General features: G+C 45.2%; 1 protein-coding gene across 4 annotated transcripts; it reads left to right on the top strand.

Moving 5' to 3' along the window:
- The first annotated feature begins 428 nt into the window (after positions 1 to 428).
- On the top strand, positions 429 to 18454 carry WDR91 (WD repeat domain 91). Of its 4 annotated transcripts, XM_068191578.1 has the most exons (15): positions 429 to 592; positions 2261 to 2440; positions 3434 to 3641; positions 4470 to 4552; positions 6673 to 6797; positions 8528 to 8705; positions 8982 to 9140; positions 11264 to 11463; positions 11916 to 12066; positions 13550 to 13644; positions 13954 to 14122; positions 14824 to 14932; positions 16361 to 16473; positions 17143 to 17340; positions 18200 to 18454. In XM_068191578.1, the coding sequence occupies exons 1-15, from the start codon at positions 470 to 472 to the stop codon at positions 18362 to 18364; spliced, it is 2256 nt and encodes a 751-aa protein (XP_068047679.1). In that variant the 5' UTR covers positions 429 to 469; the 3' UTR covers positions 18365 to 18454. The 4 variants fall into 4 exon arrangements, with proteins under 4 accessions (XP_068047679.1, XP_068047682.1, XP_068047683.1 ...); XM_068191581.1 differs by lacking the exons at positions 429 to 592; positions 2261 to 2440; positions 3434 to 3641; positions 4470 to 4552 and adding an exon at positions 4570 to 4592; XM_068191582.1 differs by lacking the exons at positions 429 to 592; positions 2261 to 2440; positions 3434 to 3641; positions 4470 to 4552 and adding an exon at positions 5656 to 5679.
- Positions 18455 to 18622: the final 168 nt, after the last annotated feature.

The following is an 18622-nucleotide window of genomic DNA, read 5'->3' as shown; positions in this document are numbered from 1 at the left end:
TTAATGCCCCCTGCCTCGCTACCGACCGCAAGCACAGCCTGGAGGAAAGAGCGCCCGCCCCCGCTGCTCCTGCTGCGGCGGGGAGGCACGGGCCGGCCGGGAAGGCCGTGAGGGGCCGCGCCGGGAGCCTCTGGAATGGCCCGCTCGCTCCGTCTATCAAGCTGTCAATCAAGCAACTCGCCCGGACCCCGCCCCGCGCCGCCGCGCCTCTGCCGCCCGCGCCAAGCAACACGAGCCGCACGTGGCGGGCGGCCAATCGGCACGCAGCCGGCGCCCGGCGGCGACCAATCAGAAGGCGGGAAAAACGCGGGCTGGACGCGCCAGCAGGGTGGAGAGTGGGAAGAGGCAGGCGGGCAAGGCACGTTGGGAGTTGTAGTCCCGCCGGCGCTGGCTGGGCCGGGTCATCCCCTCCCCTCCCCTCTCCGCCCCGCCCGTGGGCGGGCGGAGCCGGCGGCGCCGCGGGTCCCCCATGGCGGCGGCGGCGGAACGGACGGACGAGCTGGTGCGGGAGTATCTGCTCTTCCGCGGCTTCACCGCCGCCCTGAAGCAGCTGGACGCCGAAATCAAGGCGGACCGGGAGAAGGGTTTCCGGGTGAGCGGCGACCGCGTCCCCGTTCCCGGCGGGGCGCTGGGCGCGGGTGCGCCCCGAGGAGGACGCGCTCCCCGGGCGGGCCGCGGGCGCCTCTTCGCGCTCCAGGGGCTGGGCGAGGGGAGCGGGCCTGGCGGCGGAGGGAGCCCTCGGAGCCTCCGCGCTTCCCCGCTAGAGCGGCCGCCCCGGCCCCGCTGGGCAGGGCTGGGCGCCGGGGCCCGGCCGGCCGCACAGGCGGAATCCCGCATCCCGGAGCCGCCCGGCCCGCCCTGCCGCCGCTTAGCGACGCGCAGCCTCCTGGCGGGGGGCTGTAGCCGGCTGAGGGCTCCCCTCCCGCTCGGCTCCAGGGCGCCGTCAGCGCAGGACGGGGGGCTCCATCCCCTCGCCTGCCTTCCGAGCCGGGGGCTGCCGCTCCCGGCAGCCGCCCCGCGCCGCCGGCCAGCCCGGCCGTCTGGGGACGGATTGTCGGCTTCGAGACGAGAAGAACGGAAGAGAGCCGCGGACCGAGAGGGCAGGAAGACATTCCTTTGCCTGCATATTTTCTCGGCCGTGGGATTTTTATCCAGCGGCTTTACAGCTCCGCTCTTTAGTTTGTATGTCCTGAGTGCCAGCTGCCTTGACTAACGCGTGGAAATTGGCGCAGAATTTGCCAGTCTCAAAAATACAGTTTCAGTCCATTTTGTGAGCTTTGTGTTCCTGTAGCAGCAGTTTTGTGCACTGAATGTAGTGCTTTGAACAGTCAGATTTTTCTTTGACCAGCAATATAAGCGCTACTTTTATCATTAATAAAGCGTGTTGCTTTTATTTTTTAAAACACCAGCACTTTGCTGGTGACTTAATCTGAATTTTGTCCAAGAAGGGTCTGCTGGGGTCACAAACTTTAGTTTTCTATATCTGTAGGAAGCCACAGAGATAAAAGTTGGGTATGTCCTAAGATACTAAGTGTGAGGGGAGAGCAAACCACATATTAAACAACCTTAGTTTAATTTTATACAGGATGCAGTTTTTTCTTTTTCTGATGCCTGTCTTGGCCATCAGAAACCACTGAACAAAAATCTATTCCCACACTACCATTCTGCCTTATTCATATTGCAGAAATGATTTCCAAAGAGACATAATGCCAAAAAAAATCCTTCTGCAAAATTTTGTTTGCCGTGTTAGTAGATGATGTTACTAAAGATAAAGGTACTTCAAAAATTGCAATGGAGCAGAACTGACTTCCTCTTTCTCTAGGCTAAATGCGGGTATTTTTCCTTTTAGTCTAAAAATAATACTTTTTTTTCAGGTGCTGCACTTGTGTTTTAAACATTTAATCACATTAATTTTTTTTGTTATTATCAACAGACTTTTAAAGGAGGTGGAAAGTTTTGCTTGCTTGCAAAAAACTCCCTCAGTTGGATTCAACAAAATGTGATATTTCTGTCAAAATCTGTTTGGCTATGCGCTGTCATATTTCTTTTTCCTTCATTTGTAAAGTGCTGCAGAGTGGAAGAATGCTAATGCAAAATGCAGAGTGTTTCCAGGATTAGAAAATAGCTAATGCATAAGGATTGTACCGTACTACTTTCGCAGTTAAAGCTTCTCAGCACTAAGTTACAGAAAGTCTTGTGCCTCAAGAGCCCTCACATGACTGAAGTCTTCCCTGTTTCTTCCCTGTTTTGCCCTCTTTAGGTGGATAAGATAGTGGACCAGCTGCAGCAGTTTGTTCAGAGCTACGATCTGGCTGCCCTGCGGGATTACTGGAGTTATCTGGACCGACGCCTTTTCAGCCGTTTGGAAGACGTGTATCGGCCAACAGTGAACAAGCTGAAAACCAGCTTATTCCGATACTACCTTGTCCATGCTATTCAGGTAGTGTTTGATTTTTAGGCTACTTTATAAAGGTCCTGGTCTCTGAAACCAAAGCAATAAACTACCTTTGTGAGCCTCTGCCAGGCCTGCTGGATTAGGAACAAGCAGTTCATGTGTCATGATCAGCAGTGTAGTATGGAGTTGGTTGCAGACTCACATGATGAGCTTGTGTGCAGGATAGGGGAACTCGAGCAACAGGGAAACATGGTTTGCTGGGTGCAAGATATTCACACTCGCATAAAGACAGGTTTCCCTCAGAAAGGATAACAATGCTGCTAGCTCAGTCCTGCTCAGTTAACTTAGATGCTAGCAGAGAACACAAGGTTCAAACCAGAACAGGGAAATGTGGGAGAGAAAATGAATGTCTTTTTGTTTGCTATGAATAGGACAGAAAATAATGAGCTTAAAATGAAACAGATTTTTTTCTGAACAAACCCTGAAAAGTCAATGGAGTATGTTCTCCCCTTGATTCTTCTTGGTTCCATTCACTGACTGAAGATCTGGGTGTTGGTGGAGGAGTCAAAATCTAGTACATCTTTCCAGAAGTGTGCTTTTTCATGGTTGGTTTTGCCATGTGTTTACCCTGAGGTGTGACAGTCCTGTCTGAATAATGCGTCAGATGGAAACCTTTACAAGCTGTATGTGCTGTAGACATTATGTAATTTGAATTATACTTTAGTCCTGTGTATGAATGCTCATGTCTCATGTCAGTGCACTCTGCACTGGTTTAACTGAAATCAGTGTGTTCGGTTCGATTGGTCTCGGCCTTAAATAGGATTGTGGTGACTAGAAAGAAGGTTGGATTAAGTGCATTTGTGAGCTTCTCCTGGTGTATTTGGGATTCTTTTGTTTCTTAGTGAATCTGTAATTAACCTCTTGCTGTGTCAGGGTGGTGAAAATAGTTGCTATTGTGTTTATAATATAAATCAAATGTTCCTAGACCTAATCTGGTGGCATTAACGAAGTATGAGCCCTATTCTTGCTGTGTTTCAGAATGGCCGCAATGACAAGGCGCAGGAGTTTTTCCTCAAGCAGGCCTCTGAGCTCCAGAACCAGGCAGAGTGGAAGGATTGGTTTGTCCTGCCCTTCCTCCCCGCTCCAGACTCCAACCCCACCTTTGCTACCTATTTCTCACGCCAGTGGGCAGATACGTTCATCGTGTCTCTGCACAACTTCCTGAGCGTCTTATTTCAGTGCATGCATATCCTTCTTTGCAACTAATAGTTAAATCTCCCTTGCCCTGGTGTTATACTTTCAACAGTTATGCCAAGGATATAGTACTATGGAACTTCCTGCTTTCAGGTGATTTTTTACAGCCAAGACTTAATAGAAAGTTGATGTTTACCAGAGGGTGTTGGAATAGTTACTGCTCAATTATCTGATGTTATGTTGTGTTCCCTGGGCAAAACAATTGTGGTTGTTGCTGATGCTGAATCATCCTGATGCTAGTCACTAGAAATCTTGTGCACATCTTGTTCTGAAATGATTTTACTCTTTGCTTGACATAGTACAAAACAGTCATACAAGCTTGGGTCATAATCCATAACTGTACTGACATCTTCTGTTCAATCCTTCTTTGGGTACATTATGTTCACAACATTGCCTAGTGACAGCTTATTATAATAGAGCAGTTGATTTTTGGCAGGAATAAGTTTTTAGCCCCACACTACAGAGTTCTGTCTTGTTTGGTGATGGGCAGGCTTATGCTGCAGCTGGAATACAGCTCATCTTGAACTGTTTCTTCAGTGTACAGTAAAGCAGTAATAGAATCTGTCATGCCCTCCACTTCTGGCTCTAAAAAGAAATAATTTAAAAATCCTTGCAAAGTCCACATGAAATAGTTTGTGCAATAGCAAAGTAAAAAGTTGACTTAAGTAATTAAGCTTCTGGTCGTGCACATACTTTTTGCTAATTGTATGGACTGGGCAGCTTTGTTCTTACAGAGACATGGCCAGTATGGAGTGCTGGCTTTTAGAATTAAGCCAGGTGCACACAAGTTATCACCTCGGTTTTCTTTAACATCGCTTACCAGTTCCAGTCATACTGAACTTTGAAGCTGAATGCCTCAGGACCAGTCTCATACAAGAAGAAAATGAATCGTTGCGGCATAAGGTCAGAACTGAGATCATTCTTTAGCTGCTGACTGTGTGATGTGAATTTTGTAAAATTGATTCCATCCATTCGAGAATATTGTAACTGTTCTGTTTGATGCAGTTATTCTAAGGCAGATTCTTTAAGTCCTTTATTTTGTTTTGATTTATCTTTCAATTGTTTCCAGCAAACTTAGGGTTGTCATCATATTGTGAAATGTGTATTTAGGATTGATTGTCTCTCCTCCCTGTGCTGTCTGACAGGTATACAAACTTGAATACTGAATGCTATACAAACTTGTTTTCTGTTACACTGCAAAGTCAAAACAAGGTGAAACTGGTGGCAGGTTAAGGATGTATGTTATAGAGTTATAGAATGGCTTGGAAAGGAAGTATGGCTGATTTTGTGAATAGTATTCAGTCGCTTCCAGATTTTAGCTGATAGAGAGAGAGAAGCAATAGAAATGGACAGTAAATTCTGGCAAAGAGACAGAAACTGTTGCTTCTGAAATGGCCCCCTCGCCATGTTTGATGTCTACTTAAAGCAATTTAGACCAGCTAATGGAAATGTTGTGAATGTCTGTTTCCCAACTCTAGATCTTATAGTAAACCATAAGAAGGGTCTATTAGTTCAGACAAAATGTTGCCAAGCTCCGAGTCTTGTGTTTGACAGTATCATCAGCAGATACTTACAGAAAGGGTGCAATACCGGTCAGTCATTTCCAAGTATAACTTCTGTTAGAGAAATTTGTGAAATCTGCAGTTTAAGAACTTTCTAAACTGTAGATCACATGGGGATTATCACGTACAAGTAGGAAGGCTTATTCATGCAAGCCAAAATTTAATTTCGCTTCCTCAAACATACCAAGAAAAGCTCTTGGTATAAATAAATACTTCAGTAAAGTTTGTACTTTACCTCCTGTGTTACAAAAAAATGTTGAATGTTGTGTTTCCTGTTTGTACTGTTTTAATAGCTGTTCAACACTGTCCTAGAAATAGAAGTAAAATATAATAATTGATTTCAAAAAGGAGGCAGCTGGGGAAAAAACCCAAGATTTGTCACTGTGTACTGTATGGAGTTAGAAGGTCAGTCAAACATTGACAGGAAGGTTCTGCAAAGATGGTCAGTGAATAGGGACAGAGGATGAAGTATGTTTTGCAATAGAGCTCTTTTATTTCCTCAAACTTTGTATCTTTTACTTTTAGTCAGATTAAACCTATGGTTTGTGTTTTGCATGTTGGCTGATACCATTTGCAGTCTAGATAAAAGTTTTTTGGCAAATTGACAGCAATAAAACTAGACTTTACCTTTTAGTCAACTCCTCAGGTCAGAGGGGGAACCAGCTACCTCTAGAATACAGGTTTTAAAAAAGGATGTCAATAAATATGGAATTTTATGCTAGCTGAAATTAAGTAGTGATTCTGTTTTATGCTGCTGAAGCAGTGCAAATACATAAATAGCAAGCTAGATTTCTAAAGCTCATTTTTCTCCCTGTATTTTCTTTCCTTAAATACTGTGTTAAAAAGAAAAACAAATGTACAGAAACAGAAAAGCCTGAGGAACTCTGTGTAAGAGTCACAGGCATAAACCACATCTGTTCCAGAAATCTGCATCCTGAGGTTCCTCTCTACTAAAGGGAAAAAGAGATGGTTTTCTTTCTCCGTGATGTGGGGATAAATCTCACTATCGTGCTTAGGAAGGAGTTGCAGAAGGTATGGAGCTGGATTTCAGGGTGACCTGGTTTCACTGACCTCGGTGCACCCTGCCGGTTCAGCAAACCCTTGGCTGTGGGAAGAAGATTACCTTCTAGGCTCCGTGCCTGCGTTGCCCTGGCCTCAAACTGCCTGCACGGAGAGGGACTGGCAAGCTCTGCCCTGCCCAGCTCTTGTTTCCCAGCACCACAAATGTCCCCACAGCCAACCCGAGGAGAGGGATGAAGGGTTTTAAGTAGGCTCCAGTTTCATGTGCCTAAAGTACTGATTGTTTTGACTGATTGGACTAATGTGGTGTTCAGCTGGTCAGAGCAACTTTTTTCCTTCCCCCACTCCTGATGAAATAAAAGGAGTAAACAACTTCATTGAGTGGGAAGGAGGTGAATCTCAGTGACCCTGTGTTTACTTGGCTCTTTTCTCCTCTCGTAGCTGTTTGCTCTGCAGGCTGAATCCTCCCGCATGAAGAAAGAGGAACTGGAGGTGGAACAAACAGTTTTGCATCACAAGTTGCCTGCATATGTGGCCAACATGGATCGACTAGGGGACTCTGAGCTGTGAGTGCCTGCAGGAGAAGAGCTGGGGAGAGGCTCTGCTGCTTTTGTTGGGTCAGGGAGGTTCCTGGAGGGTCATTTCCATGTCCCCTGCCCTGGGATTCAATGCAGAAAGACATCCAGGCAGAAATTATGGTGACCTGAGTAGGTGTAATGGAATTCATGACAGGTGTCCCTCACATCTTTTGGGAGGTTCTTGCAAACTAGTGAGAGCCCAAGCACACATAGAAGTGATTCTGCTCTGCTGTCAGCATTGCACCAAGGTGTTCTGAGCATCTAGGGCACTGGAAGCAGTGCAGTACCTGCAGTATTGCTCAAATGAAGTGGACTGGCTTTTGATTCCAATTTACTTGAGTGCCTGCAGTGCCATAGGTGAATGCCCTGTGTTGTTTTGTAGATACTGTTACTGTATGACCCAAAGGGATTCTTGTTACACAGGGATGTTTCTTGCTTTTGCAAAGTCGGGGAAAAGAGCTTCTCTTCTGTGAGGCTCAGTTATGCACAGATTTCCCCATGAACTTGCTGCAGTTAAAAGTGTGTTTTATGGCTACATCTATTTTGTGCCTATCTCTGGAAATTAGGCAACATACACAGTGATACAGCTTCTTTAACTGTTATTTTTTTACTCCAGTACAGGACAGGAATAGGATTGATTCAATTATCCTGTTGCCAGTGACAGATAGAAGTTGTAGCAGGTACTACACACAAAATGTTTTAATCTAAAATTTGTCTGATTAAATAGACTTAAATGTTTATTGAACTATCTTGGTGACAGCTCTGCAGTCTTTGCACAGTAGTACAGGCTACAGAGTTTAGTTTGTGATATGTTTTTTAACTTTGTGGAAAGCCCTGATGCTATATGCATGTATGGAGGAGTGTGACATGAGAGATGAGGTAATTTATTCCTGTATTTATTTTTGTCCATTTGAATTAGAAAAATTTGCCTAGGAAGTGGCATTTCTTGCATGTTCACCTTATCTCTTAGTTTGGGGACCAGTTCAGTTGCTTATTTTCATGTCTCTGCTTAACCCAAAGCCCAGCTTTGGCAGAATAGTTCCATCCTTGAGGAGTGGACAGAGACAGTGGGGATTATTGTATTGCCCTTGCCCTTGCTGCCACTCTGCTCTCAGAGGAAGCTGTAGCAGAGTGAGGTCAGACAGTTGTGTTCTGGGAAGCAGCTGCTGCTCTTGGCATTGTGGACTGAGAAGGGAGGTGTTTATAATCATGGAAATGGGCTGTAGCTCTCTTATTTTCTTTGGGTCTGGATTTTGGGATATTGAAGGCTTGTGCCATAAAATTGTTCAACATAACCTGCTGTTCATCAAAGGGTGTTCAGTGAAATATTGGGTACTGAATGTCTCTCAAAGTAGGTCTGTTTTATGCTTTGAATTGAGAATCCTATCTGAATAAATTATACAGAAATCTGAATTCCCCTGTCTTTCCCTTCGGGTCTTTCTAAACAAACCAGATGGAGTGGAAGGGGCTCTACAGGGGATTCAGCAACAGTCTGAGCTCAGTGTCTCAGTGGCATCTCTGAGAAGTGAGCTTTTGGTTACAGTAACTGTAATGACCTGCTCCAGGCACTAACAGGTTTTTAGTGCATAGTGGTGCACTGGCTTGGAAATGAATGTTCCAGTGGTTCAAACAGCTGCCACTTGACTCAGCTGGGTGGTCTTTGGGCAGGTTGCCTCACTTTCATACTCTGTTTGGTGGTATTTTGTTTTTTTCATTAGTGATATGACCTGCAATCAGAGAAGTACAGCACATTCTCTTCAGTCCCGGGGAGGCTTTCTGTCCTCTTTTCTCTCCCAAAGTAAAAAAGGCCCTTCCAGACCAACCCATTCAAGTGGAGCTTCTCCAATGCAGACTGGCAGTATGCTGCTAGGGAAGAAAGAAACAACAAATCACCAGGTAATTCTCAGCTGAAAGTTGCTCAGTCTCCAAGGAGTTAACTTGCAGCATGGCACCGCTCCAAGCTTTTGCTTCCACCTGAAAAATTAAATGTCCTTTTCTGCCTGGCAAATGTATGCTGGGCCTGAATGCAGCACAAGAACAGCTGTTGTTATCTAAGAGCTTATCAATATGTGGAGCCCTTGCAGGTGCTTGGTTGCTTTGCTGCTTCTTTTGCTCTTTGTTCTGCAGCCTACTAGAAGCATAACTTTGCCCAATCACTTCTCTGCTTTCCAGAGTGCCAAAGGAAAAGAAGGAACAGTGAGCTGTAAGGATGGGAAGAGCCACTTCAGTGGTTTAGTGGCAGGCGAGTCCAGTTCCCTGCAGCAGCGGCAGAAGCGCTTGCAAGAGCATGGGAAAGAAAGGAAGGAACTGTTGTCAAAAGGGACCTTCCAGGTACTGTCAGCACTGCAGGGCTGGGGGGCAGAAGGCTTGTATTCCTGTAAAACTAAGTGGTGAAACAAGTGGAAGTGTTTCCTTTAAGCTTTGGAATTGCTAGTCAGAAATAACTGTATCAAAGGTTAATATCTGTAATTAATCAACTCCTTCTGCTCTTGGTTTATTTCTGTGTCTCTGGAAGTTAACCTTAATATCTGTAATTAATCAACTCCTTCTGCTCTTGGTTTATTTCTGTGTCTCTGGAAGTTAATCAGTACTGGCATTTCAGGTGGAAGAAGAATTGTCTCTTTTCTCCATGGTTTTCAACAGCCTGGTCCTGAGGCTTCATTAAGGTTTCATTCACTTTCAATGGTTGTGTCCAAACACCTTGTTAAAATCCCCAATCCTCAGTGGTAATGAACTTGGCTCACTCATCCAGCCAAAGTGAGTTCTTTTCCTGTAGGTTCTTATGCTTGATTTATACAGGCTCTGTCTGGGACAATGAAAACTAATATAACATTTTCCTGGATAGGAATGGAACTTGTTGCTTTCCTAGCAACATTTGCTTTTTGGAGTTTTTTGTTCTTTACTGTTGTAGTTTTGCCTGGGGGTGTGCCCTGCTTAAAAATCTAATGAAATAATAAAACTATGTCCTAAATTTTAACTGCTGAAGGTCAGTACACTGCTTCTGTTCACCTGTGTGTTGTCTGGCTTTCAACAGCAATGTTGTCAAAAAATACAAAGCACAGGCAGGATCTCAGCCGTTGTTATTTTGTCTGTATGAGACATTCTGCCTTGTGGAGAGACAGTGCTGAGGGACTATTGCCTGTTGGCCAATGTGTGGCTGTTTTGTGTGTGGGAGTGTTGGTTAAAGAGATGTTACTCTATCACTCAGCATTCAAGGCCTTAAGAGAACTTTTTTATTCATGATTCCTCTAAAACTCTTTCAGGATTGGTTGGAAAATTGCAAAGCCTGATTTCCCAGTAAGTTTCCTTTCACTTCATTTTTTCTACAATGTTCCAGGTTAAGGCAGTGATTTTTGGGCTGTGTAAAGATTGGTCCTTGTGCCCTTGGGGAAGCTTATCAAGCTCTTTAACTTTCTCTTGTACTCAAAGCATGTGAGCAAAAAGGAAACTGAAAGATGGTGCTGTTTTCTTTCACATGATTGTCATTCACTGGTTGTTACCTCCCCACATTAACTATCAGAATAATTCTTGGATTTATTTCCCAGACTTTTCCAGCTCTGTGATTTCAGATGATTAGATTATGTAGTGCTTGATCCATTGGTCCTGATGAGAAGCTACTGTAAATTAGGCAAGCATGTGTTACAGAACAGGAATTCATAACCATCAACACCAATACCATTTTGGGGACATTTAACTTTCAGAGGATGGTTTATCAAAAGAATGCTAGCAGATGGATTTCCACCTTATGTGCTGTATCTGCTTCTTGTTCAACTTCTGGTAGCAAGAGAAGACTAAGCTGCTTCCAAATATTTCTGCAGTGCAGATCTTGTCTCATCCAGATACCGTCACTTCCTAAAACTCCATTTGTTCTGTCTGCCCTGTCAAACTGGGTCTTAAGCTTTTGGACTCATGTGTCAGCTCTACTGTTGTCATCAGTCAGTTGGCTGCAATGGTGACTCCAGTGTGCACAATCTAAATCTCTGGCAGATGAAGATAATCCATTCACTGGGGCTTGAAAGCCAAGATTTTGTGCAGGTTTGCTGAACTGCACATTGTACAGACTTAACTTATATTGCTGAATGCAAGAATTCCTCAAAATATGTTTATTTTCTTGTGAATCTGTGCTCTAATGGCATGTAAATGGGCCTCTGATATTGCCTGAGGTACGCTAGAAATGTTGCAGTTCTTTTAATTCCTACAGGAAAGTATATAGCTGGGCACAGGGAGGGGCATATAAGGGACTCAGCAACTAAGCAGGTCATATTAAATGGTGCAGTTGTGCAACACATGATCTTCTACTCAGAAAGGTCCCTGGCAGAAGGAGTGTTGGGCTGACAATGCTCCTGTTTTTTTGCAGCTTCTTTTTTTTTTTTTTTCTCCCAGCAGGCTGGGGTAGCTGAGGAGCTTGATATGGAGCTACTTTCTTGTATTTCACACAGGATTTCTTCCTTCAGGGCCAAAGTGCTGAGAAGAAAACAGATACTAGCATAGCTGAGGCAGAACCATGCTCAGAGCTGCATGCTGAGCAAACAGAGACTTCAACCAAAATGCCTGGCAGCAGTGCAGAGGCTGTGGGAGTTCGGCAGGAACAGCCTTTCATCGTCCTGAGCCAGGAGGAGTATGGGGAGCACCATTCATCCATCATGTACTGCAGGTAATGCACTGGCAGAAGAGGGCTGTCTTGTACAAGCCTCTGCAGAAGGATCAGCTGTGTCTGGCCTCTTTCTCCCAGCCTCTGTTCTGACCAGCACATTGGACATGTACTCTCAGTTGTAGGGCAGTCAAGTTGGTGTGACTGAAAATAGCATGTAGCTTGTGCTACCTGTGAAAAAGGACAGATTTTTGAGCAGAGATCTTTGTGACTGGGCAATGCTAGCCAAGAAAAAACTCCCTTGGAAAGCAGATCTTAAGGGCATTATGCTTTATGTCTGGAGCTTATGTGTGGGCTTTGTTGTGCCAGTTACTGTGAAGTGAGCAGGAAGTAGTGCAAAGAAGTTCTTATTCCTGCAGAAGGAACTGGCGTGTGGCCAGGAAAGGAAGGATTAGTGGGTTACATCTAAGAATTTGAGGGAGAAAAATATCCCATCAGTTTCATTCTACACACAGGGTTGATTGTTCTGGACGGAGGGTGGCCAGCTTGGATGTGGATGGGGTCATCAAAGTCTGGTCTTTTAACCCCATAATGCAAACGAAAGCTTCATCCATTTCCAAATCTCCACTGCTGTCCCTGGAATGGGCCACCAAGCGTGATCGGCTGGTGAGTAGTCCGCATGTGGAAGCGCAGCAGATGACTTGGGGCCATGTTGCTACGTGTTGCATGTTCACTTCTAGACAGCTGCACTGTGCATAAGATTGGGGCAGCAGTTAGCTTCCACTTCTAGGGGGACACGGGGGACCAAAGCCTCTAGGGTCCAAAAAGAACTAGAGTGGGGAGTGTATGCTTTGTATTGAGCAAGGAGTTCATCCCACTGCTTGCCCTGAAACAGAAATTCTGAAGTGCAATGTGTGTACAGCTGCAGGATAGTAGTGCCTTTGAGAGAAATGCCTGTCTTCATACAGATCACACAGCAACTTGCAAAGATAGGCAGAGACAACCGAGTACAACAGCCTGTTGGAGGCCTGCAGCAGAGAGCTGTGGACCTGCACTCGTACCCTGAGCCAGCAGCAGAGAAGGGGAAATAGAGTTGTGGGGGGTGGCATTTTACTTGTGCATAAAAAGGTGTGAAAAAAGCTCCATGGCCAGTTCTAGACTGGTGTCTTAAGAGCTGAGGGTTTGTGTGTGCATTAGGAGCTTGGAGCTTGTTTAAATAACATGGAAGTTTAAATGTTTCCTATATCCCTTTTTCTCTAGTTCTGTTACTAGAGAGGAGCCTTAAATTACATGCATTCCTTTGAGTCCTTGAGCTGTTGCTATTGTTTCATGCCCTCCCTTGGCAGATACAGGGCTGTATGAGAAGGCTGGCCTGCAAATGAGGTGGTATTTTTCACATTTTGTCACTGACAATGTGGCTTGCTAACCATAAAATGCCACCTGTGAAGACCTGGTGCTACAGCTTGTCTCTTCTTTGGCTTTTAGAAAGCAAATTGTCAATGCAGTTGCCGCTCTTTGTTTGTTGTGATGATGTTGCTTCTGCTTTGTGGAGTTTATTTCTTTCTTGCTAACGGAAAGATTCTTCATTCTGAAATACATGTAGGATTCACCAGCAAATTAGGCACTGAAGTGACAAAGATCTGGCTTGCTCAATTTTCTTTTATAATGCATCTCTTCATGACTTAAATTTTAATTGAAATTGTAACACCACTGATAAAGCATGTGTGAGCTCTTCTGGATGATTTCATCCTCCCATGGGTGAAGGGAGTTGGCTTCTGCTTGATTTTCTCTTTAGCACACAGTTAACAACCTTAAGCTTCTCTTTCCTTGGACCCCTAGATATTGAGACTCCATACATGTTTTGCATCCCATAGGGTTGAGCCATGATCTAGAAAGAGGTGTTTATGCCACCTTGGTGCCTATTAGATCTTTTTCTCACTGGGAAGCAGGGTTTTTACTCTGACTTCTGTGGCTTTGGGGTAGTCCTACTCAGTGTGATTGCACAGGAAGACAGGATGTACCATAATGGAGTAGTATTTAGTCTGAATGCATAAATAGAAAAAAAGTTACTAAGTCTTGGTGGTTGCTGGCCAGCGTCATTGTACTGCTCTCTCACACTCTTTCCATCTACTTCCTTGCTGGTTTCAAGCTATTGCTTGGCAGTGGGGTCGGGACAGTTCGTCTTTATGACACTGAAGCAAAGAAGAATCTCTGTGAAATCAGCATTGATGAGGACATGCCCAGGTAACTCTGGAATACTGATTTCTGTATATAAATAAATGGTGTTGGTTTTAATAGTAAACATCTCAATGTTCCTGCTGCTTTTTTGCATCTGCAGAACTATCCAGCCTTCATCTAGAGGGCAGTCCCTGCCTGAGCAGTGTAAAACTGTTCAGGTAAATGGGAGGCACTCAAAAACTAAGCACATGAATCCTGCCCTTCTTTACAGTGCACCCTGTCTTGCAGAGTCTTAATGGGAGAGCTGGTAGGTGAGTGTTTTGCTTGAGGCAGCTGCAGGAGAGAGGTGATTCAGACCATGTGCCTGTGTTTCAGGATCCTCTCGCTTGCCTGCAGCCCAAGTGGTGCCTCTTTCGTCTGCTCTGCAGCAGCCCAGAGCCCTGTCTCCCACATTGACTTCTCAGTAATCAGCTCTGGGGGCAAAAGCATGAACCAAGTTCCTGGGAAGCTGCTACTGTGGGACACTAAGACGATGAAACAGCAGGTACTTGCTGGGTTTCTTTCCTTTCTCAGTCTGCTTGCTGAGAATGAATGTCTTCTGTTTCAATGTCTAGGAGCCCTCTTTCTAAATTATGCTGACTTTCTTTTCAACACCCTTCTTTTTCCTCCTTCCTCCTTTCCCCTCTGTTACATTCAGGATAAAATTAAATAATGTAAGTAGCTGCTGGATTGGGTGAAGTTTTTTTGTTTTATTGGTGCATTGGGATTTTTCTGAGGAATTCTTCAGAATAGTCCATGGCCTTGTTTCTATCCTGGCTGCACAGTTTGTGACTGGAAATATCCCAAGTGGATTGAACGATGCTTTGCTGAGGCTTTCTCCAGCTGAGCTGTACCGAAGGGTTTTCATTGCTGCTGTTTCCCTTGCCTTCCCTGTTTTTAAGTGAAGTGCTGTCCCTGACATGTAGGAGAAAGCAACATACTCAAGCTAATGCCTGCCAGAAGCTGGTTTTGCAACCTCGAGGCCATGGCCAAGAAAGCTGTGGCTTGGCTGAGGTGAATTGCTGGTTTAGTGTCACAGTAAAATGCTGCTGCCAGACCCTTGAAGTCTGTAGTCATTGAGGTGTAGGGCTCCAAACCAGAGTTATTGTTAATAATTACCATCTTTCTTTCTTCCTTCCCCTGGAGTTCAGCTCTTCAGCACCCCCAGCTCCGTTTCTCAGCATTAATGCAGATTTTCCCTTCCAGCTGCAGTTCTCTCTGGAGCCTGAGCCCATTGCTATTAACTGCACAGCCTTCAACCACAATGGCAACCTTCTGGTCACCGGGGCTGCAGATGGGATTGTTCGTCTCTTTGGTACAGTGGGAAGGGACCTGGGGATATTGTTTGATAGCCAGCTGTGAGGCCAGGTGGCCAAGACTGGCATCTGGGCTTGTATCACAAATAATGTGGCCAGCAAGAAGAGGGATTGTCCCCCTGCACCTGGCACTGCTGAGGTTGCACCTCAAACAGCATGTTGGGTTTTGGGCCCCTCACTGCATGAAAGACATTGTGGGGCTGAAGCGTGTCCAGAGAACAAAACCAAACCTGGTAAAGGGTCTGGAGCACATGAGGAGTGGCTGCAGGAGCTGGGGTTCTTTAGCTTAGGGAGAAGGAGACTGTGGGGACACCTTACTGCTTTCTACAACTACCTGAAAGGAGTTTGTAGTCAGGTGGGGGTCAGTCTCTTCTCCCAGGTAACAAGGGATCAGACAGGAGGAAACTGTCTCAAGCAGCATCAAGGGAAGTTTAGATTGGATATTAGGAAAACTTCTGTCACTAAAGGGATTGTCAAGCACTGGAGCAGGCTGCCCAGGAAAGTGCTGGAGTCACCATGCCTGGACGTATTTAAAAGATGTTACAGATGTGGCACTTAAGAGTATAGTATAGTGGTGTAGCTGGCAGTATTAAAGTAACAGGTGGGCTTGATTATTTTGGAGGTTTTTTCTAACTTAAATATTTCTGTGAAACTGAGTAGTGAGATGGTCCCTATTCCTCAGCTGACTGCCCATAGCAGGGAGGCAGCTATAGGATATGCTTGGAGACCAAGGTGGAAGCTATTGTCTCCACAGGAGCTCTCAGGAATGAATTGACATAGACTTTTTCTGAAGGACATTGGCTGGAGACCCTGGTAGTGCTGCTGGATTTGTTGTTTCTCTCCTCCTGAAGAAGAGAGTGAATTTGCCCTTAAGCCATGTGGTCTTGTGCTGTGCCAGATAGCAGTACCACTAGAGGCTGAGTCATGAGGAAAGCAGTTAATGTGAGACCTTCCATTTAAATTCAAGTCCTTCTTTTGGGAGCAATTTGTGTTTCTCAGGTTTTTATTATCTTCAGCCTGTCCTTGCAATACAGGCAGTTCAGGCCTCCTACCTTTGAATGGGGAATCTGCTTCTGGCAGAGGTGGAGGCTGCAGTCCCAGGTCTTTGGGAGGACAGAGCTGTCAGCAGCTGGGAGGATGGGCAGGATAACAAGGGGAGGAGGAGTGCCAGTGGTGCTTGGATGCAGAATGCCTGCAGTTGACAGTGAGTGTATGAAGAGCCCTGTAAAGTCGAGTAGTTACAGACAATGATTTTTGTGGCCAAAGTGAGAGCAGGAGTATAGGCACAGGGTGCTGGGACTGGTTTGGGCTCCCCCAGGCTGGTTTGGAGGGCTGGCTCAGAGACCTCAGGAACATAAAAGACCTCCCTCTCCTCACCTCAGCTCTGTGTGAGTACGAGGAGTGTTCAGTACTGGTTCTCCCCTCAGATATGCAGCAGCACGAGTGCGCCATGAGCTGGAAGGCACATGATGGGGAGGTCTACTCTGTCGAGTTCAGCTATGATGAGAACACAGTCTACAGCATAGGCGAGGATGGCAAGGTAGGCTATGGATGACCTCCTACTGGTCAGCTGGCTGAGAGGTCACTTCTGGAGTCTTCCCCATATGGTGGGGACAATTGTAAAAATACGCTCAGATTCTGGATGAAATGTGGGCTGCTAACTGCAGTCTTAGGTTAGCAGGGTGGTGCAGTACCACCCTGCTCCACGCGATCTGCAGAGAGAGTGGCTGAAAAATGTATTAATAGTTGGAGCTGTGTTTGACCTTGTATGCAAATCCTCCTGTTGGTGACATCCCTTTCCTAGATAATCCATGTGAGGATGACCTTTCTCTGCCCCTGAGATCACCACATTTGAGATCTGGGATTCACAGGGAAGCATATCCTTGACCACATTGCATAAATCTCGTCAACAGCTCCCTGTTGTTGATAATAAACACTTTGATTTCTGCAGTTCCTCAGTCTTCAGCAGTAGAGGTGTGACTCAGGGAGGGACCTGAAGGCAGAGCATATCTTTACTTGGATAGAAGGCACTCTTACAGCCTTGGCAGCCTGTGTTTTATTAATATAGCCACTTAGATATAGATGTCAAAATGCCATCCTCTGTTTGTGAGGAATACCACTATTTTGCTTAAAATCAAAAAATGGCAACTCCACTTGCATCCCAGTTAATTTCATTATAGGCTTTTGTCATCTCTTCTTCTCATTCTAGTTTATTCAGTGGAATATCCATAAAAGTGGCTTGAAGGTGTCTGAGTATGACCTTCCCAGGGAAGCTACAGGTCCTTTTATTCTGTCTGGGTACAGTGGCTACAAGCAAGTCCAGTTCCCACGAGGACGGCTTTTTGCTTTTGACTCTGAGGGCAATTACATGTTGACATGTTCTTCTACTGGGGGAGTAATTTTTAAGGTAAGTCTGAGAAGTGATGGGGAGTACCCTTAAATATCCATACAAGCTTCTGTTAATTACAAGTGTACAGCAGCAGCCCCTGGAGGTTCTTAAGCAGTACATATCCATCCTTGCTCAGTCAAAGCTGCCACTCAGTTTCACACAGTGTGCATTTTAGCAGTGTCTAATGTACAGCAAGTGTTTGGGTCCTATGTATGTAGCTGGAGTATTTGTGCTCCTTCTTAAAGCTTAGCTTTTAGTGTCCAAGTGACTAGGACAAAGTTTTAATTACTTTTTAATACATGGATGCATGCCACTTCAGTGCAAAGTGTATGATTGTTGACTGGTGCTTATGTTCAGTCTGCCTTCTGTGCCTGCTGATTCTGTGTTGGACCCAGCCTGATCCTCTTCCCTTACTGTGAACTGAAATTAAACGAAGAGTAAGGCTGAATGTATCTGAGTGCCCAAATTTCTGTGCTTCAGTAACAAGTGTTACTGATCACATGCCCATGCTCTTGCAAGGTAGATTAGATGGAATTTTTACTTTGCATTTGGGGCACTCAGAGCACTTGAACTAACATGAGCTAATAGCTTAGGCTTATTTGCTTCTCATCAGTGTATGCTCTTAGCCTGCCTTGTTAATTAGTGCAGTTCAGTTGATGTCAGAAGTTGAGCTGCTTGAGAACGTTCTGTAGTGAGAGTGGAAGCTTCCTTTCATGTGTGTACTACACACATCTCAGTATCTCACTGATTTTCTGCTTACTTATGCATGTTCTTAAAGATATGAAGTCTGTATCAGGCTTTGGTTTGTTTTGTCAGGTGTATTGCCCCCACTGCAGAAACTTACCTTCTTAAAATCTTATGCTTTCCTTCTTTTTAGTTAAATGGTGAGGAAAAGGTTCTGGAGAGCTGCCTTTCCCTGGGAGGACACCGAGCTCCTGTTGTCACAGTGGATTGGAGCACAGCCATGGACTGCGGGACCTGCCTCACTGCTTCTATGGATGGGAAAATTAAATTAACAACCTTACTGGCTCAAAAATCTTAACCTGGACAGTACTGAAGGGGGGAAGAGCAATAGACCTGACAAAACCAGTGTTAACTCACTGGAACAAACTGCATGGGAGAGAAGGCAAAGTCCCTCTTCTCATTGTAGTTTTTGCCTCTTGATAAATATATTTGCCAAACCACTGTGCAACAGAATGCCAGTATGGGACTGGATCAGTGGCAGCACTTAAAAATAAGTCTCCACTAATCCATTGTGGCAGCTGGACTTCCCTCTGTTAGGGAGTCTTGAGTAGCACGT

This window comes from Anomalospiza imberbis, chromosome 5 (assembly GCF_031753505.1).
Source record: "Anomalospiza imberbis isolate Cuckoo-Finch-1a 21T00152 chromosome 5, ASM3175350v1, whole genome shotgun sequence".
NCBI lineage: Eukaryota > Metazoa > Chordata > Aves > Passeriformes > Viduidae > Anomalospiza > Anomalospiza imberbis.
Note: the sequence above shows the minus strand (reverse complement) of the source record. Positions and strands in the feature narration are given on the sequence as shown.

Bases quoted from the DNA above. Each gene is read 5' to 3' on its own strand.
- WDR91 (XM_068191578.1), top strand. From the start codon at position 470: ATGGCGGCGGCGGCGGAACGGACGGACGAGCTGGTGCGGGAGTATCTG. The intron at 3,642-4,469 runs ATATCCTTCTTT...AACATCGCTTAC, and splicing joins CGTCTTATTTCAGTGCATGC to CAGTTCCAGTCATACTGAAC. The intron at 12,067-13,549 runs GTGAGTAGTCCG...GCTGGTTTCAAG, and splicing joins CCACCAAGCGTGATCGGCTG to CTATTGCTTGGCAGTGGGGT.